The sequence below is a fragment of the Phaethon aethereus genome (genome assembly GCF_964289735.1).
Source record: "Phaethon aethereus genome assembly, chromosome: 11".
NCBI classification, from domain to species: Eukaryota; Metazoa; Chordata; class Aves; order Phaethontiformes; family Phaethontidae; genus Phaethon; species Phaethon aethereus.
The window spans coordinates 218,089-234,267 of record NC_138587.1 but is presented as its reverse complement, the minus strand read 5'-3'; the positions used below and the strand labels follow the sequence as shown (position 1 = coordinate 234,267).

The window sequence follows — 16,179 nt, the reverse complement described above, 5'->3', positions numbered from 1 at the left end:
ATGCTTATGATCACCATGTTTCTCCTTGGCTTAATAACTGTCAGCAGAATTCCATACAATAGACCCATACAGGTCTTTAAGGGACCTGAGCCCCATTAGTAGACCAATTCTGTGCTACTTCCATAATCAACAGTATTACCAGCCCTGGGAAGTGCTTGACCTATGAAAAGGAAATTCTCTCTCTTGTAAAGCTTCTTATCAGTGCTATGGGTGCATGCTAGCTTAGTGTAGGGACAGAGCAGGGATTTATGGGGCAAAGAACTAGGAACTGAGTGGAATCAGCAGCTAGGATTTGTTTCTCTCAGAAAGCAGAAAGAGGAAAGGATGGGAACATCTTTCCCAAAACAACTGACTGAAATCTAGGCTGTATCTGTAGCTCAAGGCTTAACTTTCCTCCCAAGTCAAGATACCTTGAGAGCCTGATTTGCCTAGGTTTGTCTCCAGGTCTAGTCTAGAGTTAACTTGCTTCTACTCCAAATGCAGGGTAAAATAGCATGAACTAATGTCAGCAGCATTGCTATTATTGTATACAGCAGTAAGCCAAAAGACAGTTTGAACAGTGTTGAAAATGGGGATCTTTTTTGGATAGCCTCTGACAGCCATGCCTGTACTGAGCAGCTCTAGCCAGGATAAGCAGAAAAAAACAAAGTATAAGTTGATTTTATGTTCTTGACAAAATTCTCCTTGCGTTTTACCCTAAACAAGAAACTGTGGTAACTGGGCTGCTTTTTGGGATGAGAATTGTATTGATACAGCAATACGACATGGACAAGCATATTACAGAGCAAAACCTGCTCCTCAGCTAACAAATCATGTGGCATTCTTCTGCCTCTGTCTTCTAGAAAATGTCAGAAACGTGGAAATTCGGTGCTACTTCTCCTTTCACAAGTCATCCTTTGCTTCCCTCTTTAGAATTCTTCCCATTCGTTTGCTCTTTGTTGAGGCAGAAACAACCATGTGGTTGTTGTTTGAAACCACAAGCCTTGTGGTTTCCTTAGGGCCACAGTTCAGTGGAATTAATTGTCAATGGAAGGGGCAGGTTGCATCTGTATGAAAAGCAATCAGGTGCTTTAGCTGTACCTATTGCTGCTGCTGCATTTATCCAAGGAGTGAAAGGCTTCAGGAGTTTCTAGTGGCCATTCTCTGTGCACATCTGATGCAATACCACAGCTGTATTTCTCAGAGCTGATCAAAATGGTGACATTGCGGTTAGGATTCTCCTGCCAGGTGCATACCAGCACACTTCAAATGCTAAACAACTGTCATACCTGCTTGTGCTACTTGCTCACTTTACCAAGGAGCGCTAATCCTTTTCTGATCAGCACTTAGGTTCTTTGCCAAAGTGATGACTCCTGCTTGGACCCACTCTATGTGCTCCTTTGCTTTCACAGAGAGCCTTTGCACTGTAGAACTGCTGCAGGAACCAGGCATCGGGGGAGAAACAAGTCCTACACAGACAATAACCTGCCACAGCCTCAGTGAGTGCTCCTGGGGAACTTCTGATCTTCAGTAGAGATGGTATATGTGATCAGTAAATGCACAAATTTAAGGACCATTCCTTCCCTGGGGCTGGGATTTCAGTGATGACAGTAAAACTGATGTGCAGCTACAATTACTGTCTTGGAAAGGCTTTTTCTTTCCTTTCTTCAGTGATCTCCCAAAAAACTTGGTTGTGTGCTGGCATCAGCAGTGTTAATGTCCCCAGAATGGCAGGGAAAACAGAACTTCTTGCAGCAAGAATTACTTGGGCAAGCAGCATGGTCAACTGCAGAGAGCACATCTACCTACTTTCTTGCTAAAGACGCTGAAAAGTCCTTATTAGGTCAATGACCTTTGGTAAAATCGTATCTGTATCTGGCTGTTTTACCTCTTGCCCTTTGCCTTATTTAAATCAGGTCATAAATTGGGATCTCCCTTCCAAGTGCAGTGTAAACCCCAAGCCATAAAGTAGTGGGAAGGTGTGTTTGCATTTGGCAAGATGCATTCACTTAAACCTGTCAAAAAGCTTGATTCTGTGCTCCAGAGAGTTGCACACAATGTTCCTGACAGAACCACAGGCAAAATCTCCACCCCAGCATTAGCTCCACTGACAGTCCAAACTTAGTGTCTGTGGATGAATGACCAGCTGGAGGGCCAAGCTCAGCTACTCTTAACTGCATTCAACATAGCAAGGAATTAGCATCTCTGTGTTCATGTTTTAATGACAATAACCTTCCAAACAGGCTGTGTTTTATATTTAAGGGCTTTTGAGTGCCATATAGTTCAGCCATAGACACTGGATGGCATGAGCTCTACAATTAATTCCCTAGCATGCAGACTATCTCCTCTTTTACTTTATGCACTTTTTCTTTCTCACCCATTTTCTTACATAGGCTTTTACAAACAACACTTAGATGTGACTACAGCACATGGGGCCAGTGTTCACTAGAGGGGAGAAAAGTTTTGCCTACTTAGCCTATTATTAAAGGATAAAGGTCTTTAAAGGAAAAGAATGGTAATGACATTTCTTATAAAAAAAGAAAAACTGCTTTCTGCTTACAGGCAATAGAGATCCACAGGGCCAGACTCTAGTCTCAGCTATCTTCTGTAAAATTCTTTAAAGTCTGTGTTGATTGTCTGATTAATATTTGAATGAAAGGGATCTCTAACCAGTTGTGAAGAGACTTCCTAAACTCTTCTAATACCCTTTACAGAAACCTTTCTAGCTCTCTCGTACTCTTGGAATGAGCTTAAGCATGTGAATTTGAAGTAGCAGTAAAACAGACCACCCTTTCAGAAACAGTTCTGGTTTCTTTTCTAATGGGAGAACAGAGTTGTTTCATGAACTACAATTATAGCTACATTTTCTTGAATGACAGATTGAATATGTGAGCCACAACCTTCCAAAATACTTATTTCCCAAACTTTTTGACAATGAGGAAAGTATACAAAGGCTATGATCTATGGCAGGCATTTGAGGGCAGAACCTTTTATAGGCTTCAGTCATATCACGCTTGGGGATTAACTCTGTGGTGCGGGTATTATTTGACCTACTTTAGAAGTTAAATTAAGTTGATTTAAATGTCTTCAATAATGGAAAGAAAAAGAAAATGGAGGAGAGCAGGGAGAAAAAATTGATTAAGAAAGTTTGATTTATTCAACTAATTTAAAGAAATGAAGAGATGGCATCTTCAGCTTCCCCTTGGTTTAATGAGTGCAGTTGCATGCACGTTTAATTCAGCTCACTCTGCTGGACTTCATAGAAGAACAGTCCTGAACACTTGCTTCTGCCCTTGTATGCATCAGACTTTAAAATTGTACCTGTCTGCTCTAAGCATTAACTAACAGCCTTGCAGGTTAATTTGCACCCTTACTGAGCCTCAGTTCAGCAAGTACTTGTCTGATTTTTAAACATGTTAGAGACACAGATAAGGACTGCAACTGAATTTCACATCAGCCTTTGATAAAGAGATGATGGATTCTTTCAGTAGTTACTCTTAAATCATATTGAGTACATTCATTAACCTCATGAGTGTTTCTCCCCAAATAAGCATCTCTTTGCCTGCTTGCCCATCTGTTCTTCACTACAGTATCTGAGCACCTCTGACATGCTGCCACTTTGACAAACCTAGTAGTATTGCTGTATCAGGTTTTCTAAGAACCTTCTCTTTATTTGGAAACTTACTGGTCTTTTATGTAAATTAAAGCACTGTGAATTTCCTTGAGGTTATATAAATGACATTGATTCACAATTATAACAAGTAATATATAATATTCCTGTATATTTATTTTACTGTTTTAAATATGGCAACACTGATTGTCCTTTCTTGGTTATTGCTATTTTGGTGTGTGAACTATTTATACGGAAGCTTCCATTACATAATTATCTCTAGACTTTCACGTTACCCTTCATACACTGTGCTTAGATACCACACTGTGCCTCTCTAAGAGTTGTTGATTTAATCTTACATAACATATATGCTTCTCATTTGAAGGGGCAGAGAGAGCTAGGAATGTGACATCTTGATTTTGTTGGTTAAAAACATGTGCTGTGTTGGAGGAAATTCACTCTAATGGTTTAAATTTCACCTTAAGCCTAAGGACATATGAAGGTCTGAGTAGCATGTTATTCAGACCATTTTTAGGTAGAGAATTCATGTTCTAAGATGCTTATGTTCAGCTTTTGTTAGGCTTTTTTTTGTGTATGTTACAGAATAGGCAGTCATACAGACTAGCCCTGGCTTCAATCTTGGAGCTAATCAGTGACTGATGACCTGCAGGGAGCAGAGAGAATATAATCACTTAAGTGGCATAATTTGATAGAACATAGGTTGATGAATCCAGTGGTGAGGCAAGGGGACAGCTAAATACTCACTGGAGGGGGAAGCAACTGCTCATCCACTGGATTATTCTCCTTTTAAAGAAGGGGGATTTGCATTCTTTATGGCCCGTCAACCATAGGCAGTGGTTCTATTGCTAACTATAATATTATTTTAGTATACATTTTGGAATTTGTCTGCGCTGACATAGTCCTTGTGATCTTGTGCGTAGGCCTGGCAGAAGCCCAGACTGACTATGGCTATGCACAAAAAGGATTGCTTACAAAGCTTTTAATGTAGTTGCTTACCCATGAAGCATCCTCTCCAACGCTAGCACTTCAGATGCTGGCACTGTTGTATCAGTCCCTAAGCACCTGTGTGTTCCTGCTTCAGTCTGGCCAAATTAAAGGAAAGGTATCACTTGCTTGACACACATAAACCATGTTTTTTTCCTGACTTTCTACTAAAGACAATTTTTTCTCCATCTTCTTGAAGAAGCACATCCCTTGGGAATAAAACACATTTACAAAGGCATAGGATACTGAAGAGGTGATAAGCTTTCTTGATTGTACTAAAGGTGAGAAGCATTCATATGTCTTGAAAAGCAGTGGAAAATTAGAGCCTTGGCAGTAATTTGCAGGCATGAGACTGAAATTCTAGAGGCTTGTTAGGAATTACCATGAGCCTTGGTGTAATTGCACAGAGCACTGGAATCCCCACAGTGATGCCCAAGAATTCAGCTGAGAGTCAAAGTCTGAGCGAGTCCTGCTATTGGTTAAGAACAATAATCAGACTGAGGCTCTTCTAGTATGCATCAATGACCTTTTTATGTAGAAGGTTCTAGGAGTATATAGATAAGAGCACATGGGCTTTCAGCTCATTTCTTAGGAATATTCAACATCACAGTGGGATTAGCTGTGGAACCGCAGGCATACTCCTTTTATTCCAGTCTTCTCCCTATCTTCTTTCCTTTCTGGATTTTAAGCATCTTAGCAGAAAGAAGGATTGAGATTTAGCAAACCTGGTAAATCCAAATTATGGACTCTATGAAGGAAGCAAAAAGGGGAAATGAAATTCTGAAAACACCCAACCTATGCCATCTTTCTGACCTCATCTAAACCCTGATAAAAGACTCTCTCCATCTCTCCTAAAAGACTGTTGTAGACTATGAAATGAGTGTTTGAGGTATCTTTTTCCCATCCCTCTGATGTTTATCACACTGTCATATGCACAGCTGATGCTCTGAAAGTCAAGCTGGGTTAGTGAAGCTATTCTTGAAGATATGGGTCAGAATACTTTAATTTGAAGTGACTTTCATCTGATGAAAGTTTAGCCAGTAACTCTGGTGAAATTGCTCTTAATTACAGCTGTTGAGGGTCAAGGCAATGCTACAGCTTACACTGTACTATCCCAGAGGTGGGGCGCAGCTGTCTTTTGCTTTCAGCCTGAACAGCTGGTTTGTGTTGTTTTTCACTTTGTAGTGCAACTCTTCAGAGAAAAGGGGCTAGAAAGTGTCTTTTCAAAAGCAAATGAAAATTGAGCCTGATTCAGGCTATGTGGACTGGGGAGAGATCAGGGGAATTTTGTCCAATTCCACTTATGTCCCATTATTTCTAAACTGTACAGAAGGCTAATGATGATCTATATTGTCATGCATCCAAATCAGAGTTTAATTATTAATGCAGATAGCTAAATTTTGGGGATACACAGTAACTGCCCTTCAGGGGGCAATATTCCCAGTTCTATTCTGGCAATGGTAATTCTAAGTTAAGCTATATTTCTAGAACACTTTCGTTATTGGACTTTTTCTATAAATGTGATTGCTTCTAATTAGAAATTATTGGTTTAAATCTACTCCACATGGTCTGTCCTTTTAAGCAAGAAAATTAAACAGTGAATCTTTTCAGCTGTCAGTTTCTGTAAGCCCCCCTCCCACCCTTCTTTTCCCCAATCACACCCAGTAGTGGAGATTCCTGGATTATTATAATCTTTTATAGCACTCTCACATTCTGTTCTCTGAAGTGTAATAAAAGAGTTGTACTTGGCCATTCATCAAAAATGTAGGAATTCCATAAGGTATCAGCAGATGCTAAATACCAGTGCTCTGCAGGTGAATGCACCAAAGGGAAGTTCATGGGCTCAGGTCTCATGTATTGCAAGGGTTTACTCCAACACACTTGTACTCTCAAATGGTTGAAATAAGCCTCAGGATATGAGCAGGTTGGAGTTCCAAGTAATTTTTATCCCTGTGTGGTTGTGATAGAGCTGTGTTTGATAGGTATTCATATTATAAACTTAAATACATTGAGAGATGTTTTAGGCAGAACTGCTTTAGCAGGAAATAAAACATCCATGTCCGTACATCATGTATGCATGTGAAAATAGGTTCATGTGCGTGTACTTGTACGATTTGCTTTGCTTTATGATTAAACCATACACTGTTTCTCCAAGTATATTATGCCATTGGGTATGTATTACCCATTTACATTTCATCAAAGCTTTTCAGGCACGTCTTTGTCCAAAACATCCTGGCAAATATAGCAAATAATATCTCAGCAGCAAAGTATGTATATTGCTGTCTGCCTGATGCTCTTCCCCTCCACCCCGGTTATCTTGATAAAGGGGTTGTTCAGGAGCCTGGCCTTCATTTCTCCCCCAACAGCAAAAACTGCATGCACAACAAGCAGCAGACTGAAAAATTATGTTCACGCCTTGACCTTGAGACTTCCTGAACCAGTTTGGATTGGCTCTCCCTTTGAAACAACAGGCTTCCACAGGAAGTTCATAAATGGGCCCAAGTCACAGCAATTGACGTAGTTTTAATATTTTTAACTTGGTTCTTCAAGAACTACCTAAAATGGGCGGTGTTTCATGGACACAAAGAACTGGCCAGCTTTTGCAAGAGTAAACGTCAGTGTGCTGGGCGCAATGCAAACCGTTGAAAGCAGTGTGACTAATGGGCTGTCAGGCCCTGCTAACGCAGCTTCTGCTGAGCACTGCTCTGGGGATGTGGCTGTGTGTGTTGTGAAGCTGCACTGTAGTCCACCGTGTCCCAGTGTCAGCACCACTAGGGCTCCCAACACTGTAGGCAGCCAACATCTCTAGAGAGCTAAACCACAGGCCTCTGTCCCAGATCCCTCAGCTTCAGGCACATTTGGATCCACAGCTTAAGCATTGATACGATTGCTTTCCCCATGTTGTACTCACCTCCCCTACCCCTGCCAATTCTTGCCTCTCTCAGATAGACAAAGTACACTGTACATCATTCTTGTCTTAGAAATGGTTTGCAAGATTCATTCAGAGCTGTTAAAGAAAAGTTCTTTTACTCCCCAAGTCTGAACTGTTGGAAGAGAGATGTGTGAAATGCCAATGGTTTCTTCCATTCACAATGACAGGGGAGAGGACCAGAAAAAATAAATGTTGCAAAGAAACAGGAGTATTAAATCTTTAGAAAGAGAATGATGGATGAAAATGGACATGAAAACCTTGCTTTTAAGATGTTTATCTTTTTCACACAGCTCTAACAAAATGCAACCCCATTAAAGACATTCCTCTTCATTAATTTGCTTTGCACCTTGTTTTCTCATTACCTGTTCAACATGAACTTAATGGAAAACACTCTTATTTACATCTCTGCACTCCACTGATTGTATGCTGTAATCTGATGACAGATTCAAATTCAAATGCAAAGGTCTTGAGTGCATTGCTCCTATCTAACTATGAAAACAACATTTTCTTGTTTGCAGGTAAGCTAATGGAATGGGATGAAAGTGTGTTATTAATGTTAGCAGTGCATATGACTTCAGGCAAGGCTATTTAATTCATTTATAAATCATCAGCTTTGCCAAAGGGCTATAATGATAGGTTTTAAAGCAACTTTTAAAATTAATTGTCCAGTCTGAGTAGTTCATGATTTGGGATTTTCTGGTCTATAGTTAACTGATGTACTTTGAAAGATAAATTATGTATATATTATTGCTTTGAGAAATTGACAGGAATGAAAAAATGAAGCAGGACCCCTTCTAGCAAATAGGCTCTCTTCATTCAGTCAAGAAGTCAGAAACCTTTCTTACAACAAAGCAAGCTCTTCCCACCTCCACAAGCCACAAAAATTAGATCCATTGGATAAACCAACTATTTTTAAAAGTTCTTTTAAATGTTCTTTGGTTTGTGTCTGTAAGCCATTAGATCCAGATCCACTGGACTTGCTAGTATACATTTACAGGGTAAAGAGTTAATTTGGTGTCTTTTTTTTCACTGATAAAGGCTTATCTTGTATTCTTCCAATCTTTCTTGTAAGCATTTCCTGAGAGGGGGTATAAGCCAAGTAACATGGAGATAATGCTTACAGTACCTAGAAGGGGAGGCCTTGCCTGTTTGGTGAAGGCTAGCAAGTCTTACATAATAATTTATTACAGTACCTTTCTGTTTCCTGGTCTGTGGTTTGCTGCTTGTTCTCAAAGCCAGTGAAGCTGCTCATATCCACATAGCCGTCGTTCTCATTAGCAGCAGATAATGCCCTGTTGGGATCTTCAAAAAACTCAGTAAAGGTTCCTGCTCTGGTGGATCTTCGAGGAGGAATTTGTATGTTTTCATAGTCAGAGCTCATAGCAGGAATGTTCTCATAGTCAGATGTGTCAGCATTGGGAAAAGAAATGGACCTAGGTTTCGTTAGTGGGAGTGGCATGAAAGGAGGTCTGGACCGGTCCTCAAAGGACTCCACCCTTGACACACTCCTGCTGAAGGACTTGGGTGTTCCTTTTTTTTTGACATCCTTATAGAAAAGAACAGCTGAGGGAGACTCAGATGCACGGAGCTTCCCCACATGCGATTTTAGTTGAGGTGAGCTACTTAGGCTCCTCCTGTCCAGCTCCATCAGCCTTGGAGGCCCATGATAGCTAGACTCTGATGAGGACCTTGAAGAGGAAACATTAACATCTACGTGGACTTTACTTTCAGTTTTCTTCTTGAATTTCAGAGTGAGAAACCTCTTAAAGGAAGATTTCTTTTTCTTGGAATACTTATCGGGTGAGTCATTCTCTATCAAAAGTGAAGGGGAACTTTTAGTGATTGGCTTTTTGGTGATGTAGGCAAGTTCAAAAGGAGGTGGTATATCAACAACTGAGGATGGAGTAGATATCCCACATGATGAAAGATGATTTCTCTGGGAGAAACTACCTGAGGAACCATTGACACAAGGCAAAGACAAGTTGTCTTCTGTCCTTTTTATTCTACTATCATCCAGTACACAGCCATCACTTTCTCTGTAAACAGAGACAGGTATCTCTCTCCCTTCAACAGAATAAGATCGTGGATATAAAATGAAACGTCTTGACTTGGTTGGTAATTCCCTGTTGGCTTCCGTTGATTTTCTTTCCACTGAAAATAAATTACTGCTTAAATCTTCTGTCCCAGAGCCATTGCGGGAAGATGGTAAATCAGTTTCAGGTCCAGTTTCTTCTGGAACTGTTTCTGGAACATAGCCTGGCATTTTCCCAGAAAGTGACCTTGTTCTACTGACAATACTTTTACGATCAATGGGCAGCAAGCTGTTTTCACCATCCATGCCTAATTCATCCCTTTTACTGTGATCAGCTCCTAAATCAGTGTGCCCATCATAAGCAGTTTCATTTTCTGCGGGAAGTACATAAGGGTCATCTAGAGAATCACTGCTAGTTTCTCTTTCCTCTTCAGGCACAATGACCACTTCAGGGACTGCTAGATTTTCATGCAAGACATGTTTGGTCCCACATTCTACATTCATTTTGCCATTACAGACTTCTAATTCTTCCTCAGGTGGGACCTGTTGAGGTGGACTTGGGACACTTTTGCTGAGGCTGTTTGCTTCCACCTCATTATCTTCAAGTTGCAGCTCATCTGACTTAGAGGTCTCCACAATACTTTCGCTATGCTCTTCAACAGTCACATCTTCCAGCTCTGGCTCCATCCCTGGACTGCTAGGTAGACTATTGGAGATCACACCATCTTCATCCAGAGTTGTCCCTTCTGTTTGAAGATTCTCATCTGAATGTTCCGTGAGTATTTCCTCACCATATTCATTCTCACAAGGAGCAATTTGACAGCCACCATTCATATTCTCTGCATTCACAGTTTCTTCTTCCCCTTTCCCAGAGTCTTTACTTGCTTCACAGGCTACCTCTGATGTCTTCTCCTCACCTGTCCTGTCAGTGATCTGGCAGTCATCACTGGCATTTCCTATGTTTGTATTATTGTACTCATCCGAGTTTGTTTCCTCCTCTTCAGTTGCTGCTTGATGGATGGGCTCTTCTAAACCATTTTCAGCATTGGGTTGATCTTCACACGGTTCTAAGCCAGGAGTTGTTTCTTCACTGACCTCATTGGGCAGCCTGTCAGGGCTTGCACAGTCATCATTTTCTAATTCCCCTTCCACATTCAAATCAAGCTCTGCGTGCACAGTATGGTTGTCATCATGTGCTAGACACCCATCTCCCTTTTCTGAAATCTCAGGCAGCTCCTCCTCCTCCTGCCCTGCCTTCTCACAGTCTGGGATTGATTCATCTGCAGGTAGTGGCATTACAATGGTATCCTTACAGATATCACCCATTAGTTCCTGATCTCTATTCAAAACGTTGTCACTGTCAGTCTTGCGATCACTATGGTCCTTAACCAGTTCCATGGTGTTAAAAGCTTCCTCCTCGTTTTTGGTTTCACTCCAATCACCTACAACATCCTGATCTTCATCTACATTCTTGGAAGCATCATTATCCCCATCAGGGACATCTGAGGACTCCTCACAAAGTACTTTGGACTGGTCACAGTCTCTGGTTGACTCTTCAGAGTCCGGTTCCATTGGTTCAGCAATATCTGAAGAATTACGGTGCTCATCTTCAGTGGCTTCTTGATTAGTGGTATCCTCATCATTAGCAATGTTATGCTCCTCCTTCTCTACCTCTTCTGGCGTTTCTGAGACTTCATTTTCCACAGAGGAGTCAAGGTTCGGATCATGCTCATGTTCCAAGTCATTACAGTCTTTGCTGGTCAGCTGAGTTTCAGGAACTACAATGTATTCATTATCTGCCTCAGATTCTGAGCAATCAGCATTGCATTGGTTTCCTTCGCACAGCTCTCCCTCAAGACATACCAGTTTCCCATTTGAGCATTTATTTAAGTTATTGTTGGTATAAACACTGGATTTGCCCTCAGTGTCAGCTGAGAATTTTGGCTTGGGAGCAATAGGTGGTTTGGGACCCCTAGACATAGAGTTCGGGTTATGAAGAATATCAGCTCTTGGCAGTGAAGGAGAAAATTTGGAGACAGCTACTGGAGAAAGATGACTGATAATCTTTGGTTTTGGTGCTAGTGGTGGCTTTGTGATTTCTGGAGAAAAGAGAGAAAAGCCATGTTAGTCATCTTGGTTTCTTATTAAAGCCAGCAGAATATATCCTACAGTAGACTTTATCTTCCACCAGTGACTTCTAATGCAGAAAGAGTCCAGCTAATAAAAGGCTCAGCTCTGAAAAAAGAACTGAAAGAGCAAAGCATATGCACTGTGCTTCCATGTGGCACTGTAGCTATTCCAGGGAACACTGTTTAAGGTTAAAACTGAACTGAACTGAACTGAACTAGATGCAGCCCTAGCACATTTGAGGAGAGAAAGATGTATAGGCTACAGAGCCAAGAGTGTATCATACACAGATACCCACAGATGGGTAACACCTCCCGTACTCAGAAGTACTAATGACATTAGAGACCTTTTGATTTTGCCCCAGAAATCTGTTTGCCCTAAGATTAAGTATGAACACTTTGATTCAATAACGCTGAAGTGTTTCACTGCAATGAAAGAAATGTCTTTCAGCCACAGTAGCTGTTCTTATAACATGGTACAAACACTTTGTAGCAATGATTTTAATTCCAGTATGTACTTTGCAGAATTTCAGTGTTGAACAAAATTAGTTCTACCAACAACTCAACCCAACTTCAAACTGAAGTGAACACTTGGTGCCCAGACACACAGTCTTCCTGTATGCCATTACCATGGAGAATTACATTTTGTTTGTCAAACAACATAATCATGAGGGGTAAGATGGTTTGCTAAAAGCTTGACTAGTACTTTACATTGATTATGCAGCTGAGCTATAATGCACTGAATTAAATACTTCAACCCAAAACATGAAAAGAGCTACTGGTTTAAATGGAAGTTCAGTTTTCAGTGTACAGCTTCTTCAGTCCTTTCTTTAGTCAAAAGATCCTTCATCGTTCTGTAAATGCCAGGACCCATTGCAGGTACAATCTTCTCTGAACATCAAAACGTACTTTAAAAAAGTGAATTATCTTGCAAAATAAGACCAGCCAGGGTCTCTAAACTATTTCTAGTGGAAGTGCTGACACACATATAGGGGAATTCAAGCAGACTTGACAATAAACTAGATTGAAGCTATATGAATTAAGTCATATATGGCCATTTTACTTACAGTACAGTTTACATGCCACAGCCATTTCCAGCTGTCTTGGTCCTGAAATTAATATTCTTTAAATAACTAAATGAAATGCTGAAAGACTGCATAAATAGGCAACAATAGGCAACGATCCTCTCGCATGAGATTTTAGATGAGATGAAACGTGTAGTGTGAAGAAGCCAGTGCACCAAATAGTTACAGATGGTAGTAAGTAAAGAGAAGGGTTTTGCTCTTACTAATGTTTTCTAGCCATAAATAGATAATTACATGGTTAATCAATCAGAAATCTCTTAGGAGCTGTCCATTGTAAGAAAAAGCACAGGACAAACTCTTTCACCAGGAGAGAGACAGGAACAATTCTTCATGCCCTACCCACAGGATATAAAGGAACAGCATCTCAAGAGACACCATTTGGGACATGGTTCTTATACAAAATACTATCCTAAATCATGGTATAAGTTTCAGGAAGTGTAGCTACTGTGCTGTTATATTTTGAGTGTTTTGGAATGCAGACTTTTGACATCTGGAAGTGAAGACAATTAAAATTCAGCTGTGCACCATACTGAGAAGAAAGTAATACTGAATGCAAACTGCTTAAAAATGATTCTCTGATTATTCTGGTATTTGGTGTCATGGTACTTTTCTTATTATTATCTTAGTCCAACTGGAATAATTTGTATTGGACTAATACTGGCATATTTGGTTAGACCTTGGGAGATAAGGGGCTGCTGCTTCTGATCTTCTTAACCTTACTGAAATTTCTTCCAATACTCAGAAAGATGCTGACAATTTGGCATTCTGATGTAGTCAGAAAACTATTTCTCGAATTATGAGACACCAGAGAGATTTCATCAAAGTTAAAAACTGACTCAGTGATCTCAGAGGAGTGAAAAGTGTCTTCTAATCAGGCACCTTATCGCATGTACTGATTAAGAATTATTCTGTATCTGGGTTTTATCTGATCCAGCTTCAGGCTTAAAACAACTTGTGGAAAAGCAGGGAGAGAGAACTGCATATTCGCCAGTCTCCAGTATTGTAGTGTGTACTCTTGTTTCACAGTATCCACTGCTGCTTTGCGCTGCAGGGCTTCTGTCTAATTATTGAAATCACAGAATGGGTAGCTAATCCTTCCCATCAGATTATTTTGGAAACATTGTGTGCCAAACACTTCACTGTTGCTGAAGCACCGTTGCTTCTGTCGCAGCCAGCAGCAAGACTGCAGCAGTTGAAGGCTGCGGTGTGCTGAAAACTGGTGCCAGTTAAAAACAGGGAGGGAATTAGAAAAAGGTTGAGTATCTTGTAAGCGTGGCTCCCCAGCCAGAACCACCTTTTTGATTTTTAAATCAGTTATTGCAATGACTGAGCATCCTAAACTAACTTTCTGGTAGTAAAATGCATGAAATTTTTATTAGCTAAAACTGAGTCCTCACACCTTTCCCACCAGAAATCGGCAATGGACCCCATACCACCATAATGAGGCATTTTTAGGACTAACTCCAAGGAGGAAACATCCCTTTGGAGGTATTATACCACTTCCTGCAGTGTCTGGCTTTTCCTAGGAATATCTATCCAAGAGTAGGACACAAATATACCTACTCCATTCCTGGGATGTGACAAGGCTTGAGCACAGTCTCAATGTTCTCAACAACATATCCTTGTTCTTGTCAGACTGAGTGTCTGTACTGAAACACTGATTAGTGAAAAAAAGGCTGGACTGTAGAGAGTGCCAGAATCTTTGTCTTATAAACAGATTTGCAATAAAGTAATGAACTAATTTCCTTTATTTAAAATAATCATGCAGATATCCACTTAAAGAGAAAATACAGCTTAAACACTTTCCCTCCAATAATAATTTTTGACAGCAAAAGGAATCAAGTAATCTTGAGTTTTTCTTCTGCTACCTTCAGTAACATTGCTAGTGGAAGAGAACTTACGGTAATGGACCCTGTTCATAGTATGGTAATAATAGGCATTGTGATGTCCTACTTTTGCCCACTTGTGCCAGCTACTGGTCACTACTGATTCCTTCCATAGTTTTTTCCTAACTGCTCTGTGTGTTGATCTCGCCTTTCACGGGCGATTTTCCTTTTTTTTGGGTGGGGGCGGGGAGGCAGCAGGAGGAGTACAAGTGTTTGTTTAAAAAATAACCCAATTACTGAAAAGAAGGCACCACTGTTTGCCTTTTATCAGGAAAATTTCATTCTGCTTCAATTTCTTCTTCCTTTGCTGTCTGAGCCACTTGAAAGGTTCTGGCTGTAACTTCTAAATGAACACAAAACAACATTCAACATAAGGAATGTGTATGTTCACAAATAATTGTGCATGTTGATTTTAGGATGTGTTTTATGTTAGAGGGAGACACACCCACCTTGTGCTTAAAAGGAAACTCTTGGGGAACAGGGATTTCTTTAGCCTGCTCCTCCCCTTATTGTTCAATGCTTCCTTGTACTGACAAGAACCACTTCCTTTCCTTACCCACCTTCCTTCAGGCAAACCTGCATTTCGGCATGGTTTCATTCCTGACATGGCCCTTATGAAATTACATTACTCTCCTCCCTTCCAAGTTTCTAAGCAGTGAACAGTAGCCTAGCAGCTCTCCTGGAATGACTATCAACCAGCCTTCACTGTTCAAGTGTTTCTTTGAAACAGTAAACATTTGTAGTGGGGTATTGCCTGAAACACTGCAACTACCCACTTTCAAACGTTCTCCAGATTTAACAATTACCCTAGAATTTAATTAAGGCTTATAAGGGACCATATCTACCAACACCCGCCCATGCCCATCAAGCAGCTGGTTTTGGGGTAAAGACCTAATTAAACTCTGAGTCGGTTTCACATATGCAGGGATATTTGTAGACGTGTCCCATCTTTGATGGTGGCCCAAGAAATGACTTAGCTTCACAGTGCAGATACTAGTTCCAGCCTTGGCTGGTGCCACAGTCCAGTTCAGGGATCTCTTAAGATGCTGAAAGTGTCTTTTTCTGACCAACAAACTTTGGTGGACCTGTGTTTTCTTCATGCTTTTGGCATTAATTCAAATCAGACATATTTTAAAATGGGAGAGACATTGAGGACAGAGGACAGAATTGCACTGCATAGTTCAGGGATCTGCAGAGCTTTTGGATGGAAGTGACAATGCAGGTGGAGGGACCACATTGCAACAGTGGGATGACACTGCACCAAACCTAGAATCCCAGTGGAAACCAATGCATACAAATCCTGTCTGTCACTGGTTTTGCCCAGGAAGAAGGGATTGAAATCCATAGATGGAAAGTGCCTGAGAAACAGGAGGTAGAGGGAGAATATCCAGACAAGGGCATCAGAAGGTCTTGTTCAGCTCTGATGAGGAACTGTATAATTTCACTCAGCTATATTAGAATAAAGTTAAAACTTGTCTTCTAGAAGGCTTCGGTCTGAAGTCAGCAAAAGGTGGACTATATACC

At 40.6% G+C, this 16,179-nt stretch overlaps 1 protein-coding gene across 1 annotated transcript in view; it reads right to left on the bottom strand.

Annotated features, from left to right (window-relative positions):
• Window positions 1-16,179, bottom strand: part of FGD5 (FYVE, RhoGEF and PH domain containing 5) — a gene marked incomplete at both ends in the record, with an annotated part of 112,380 nt that overhangs the window by 90,879 nt on the left and 5,322 nt on the right. The window contains one exon of the mRNA XM_082004560.1: window positions 8,720-11,657. Coding sequence (XP_081860686.1) covers window positions 8,720-11,657 — 2,938 coding nt within the window. The remainder of the gene's footprint in view (window positions 1-8,719; window positions 11,658-16,179) is intronic.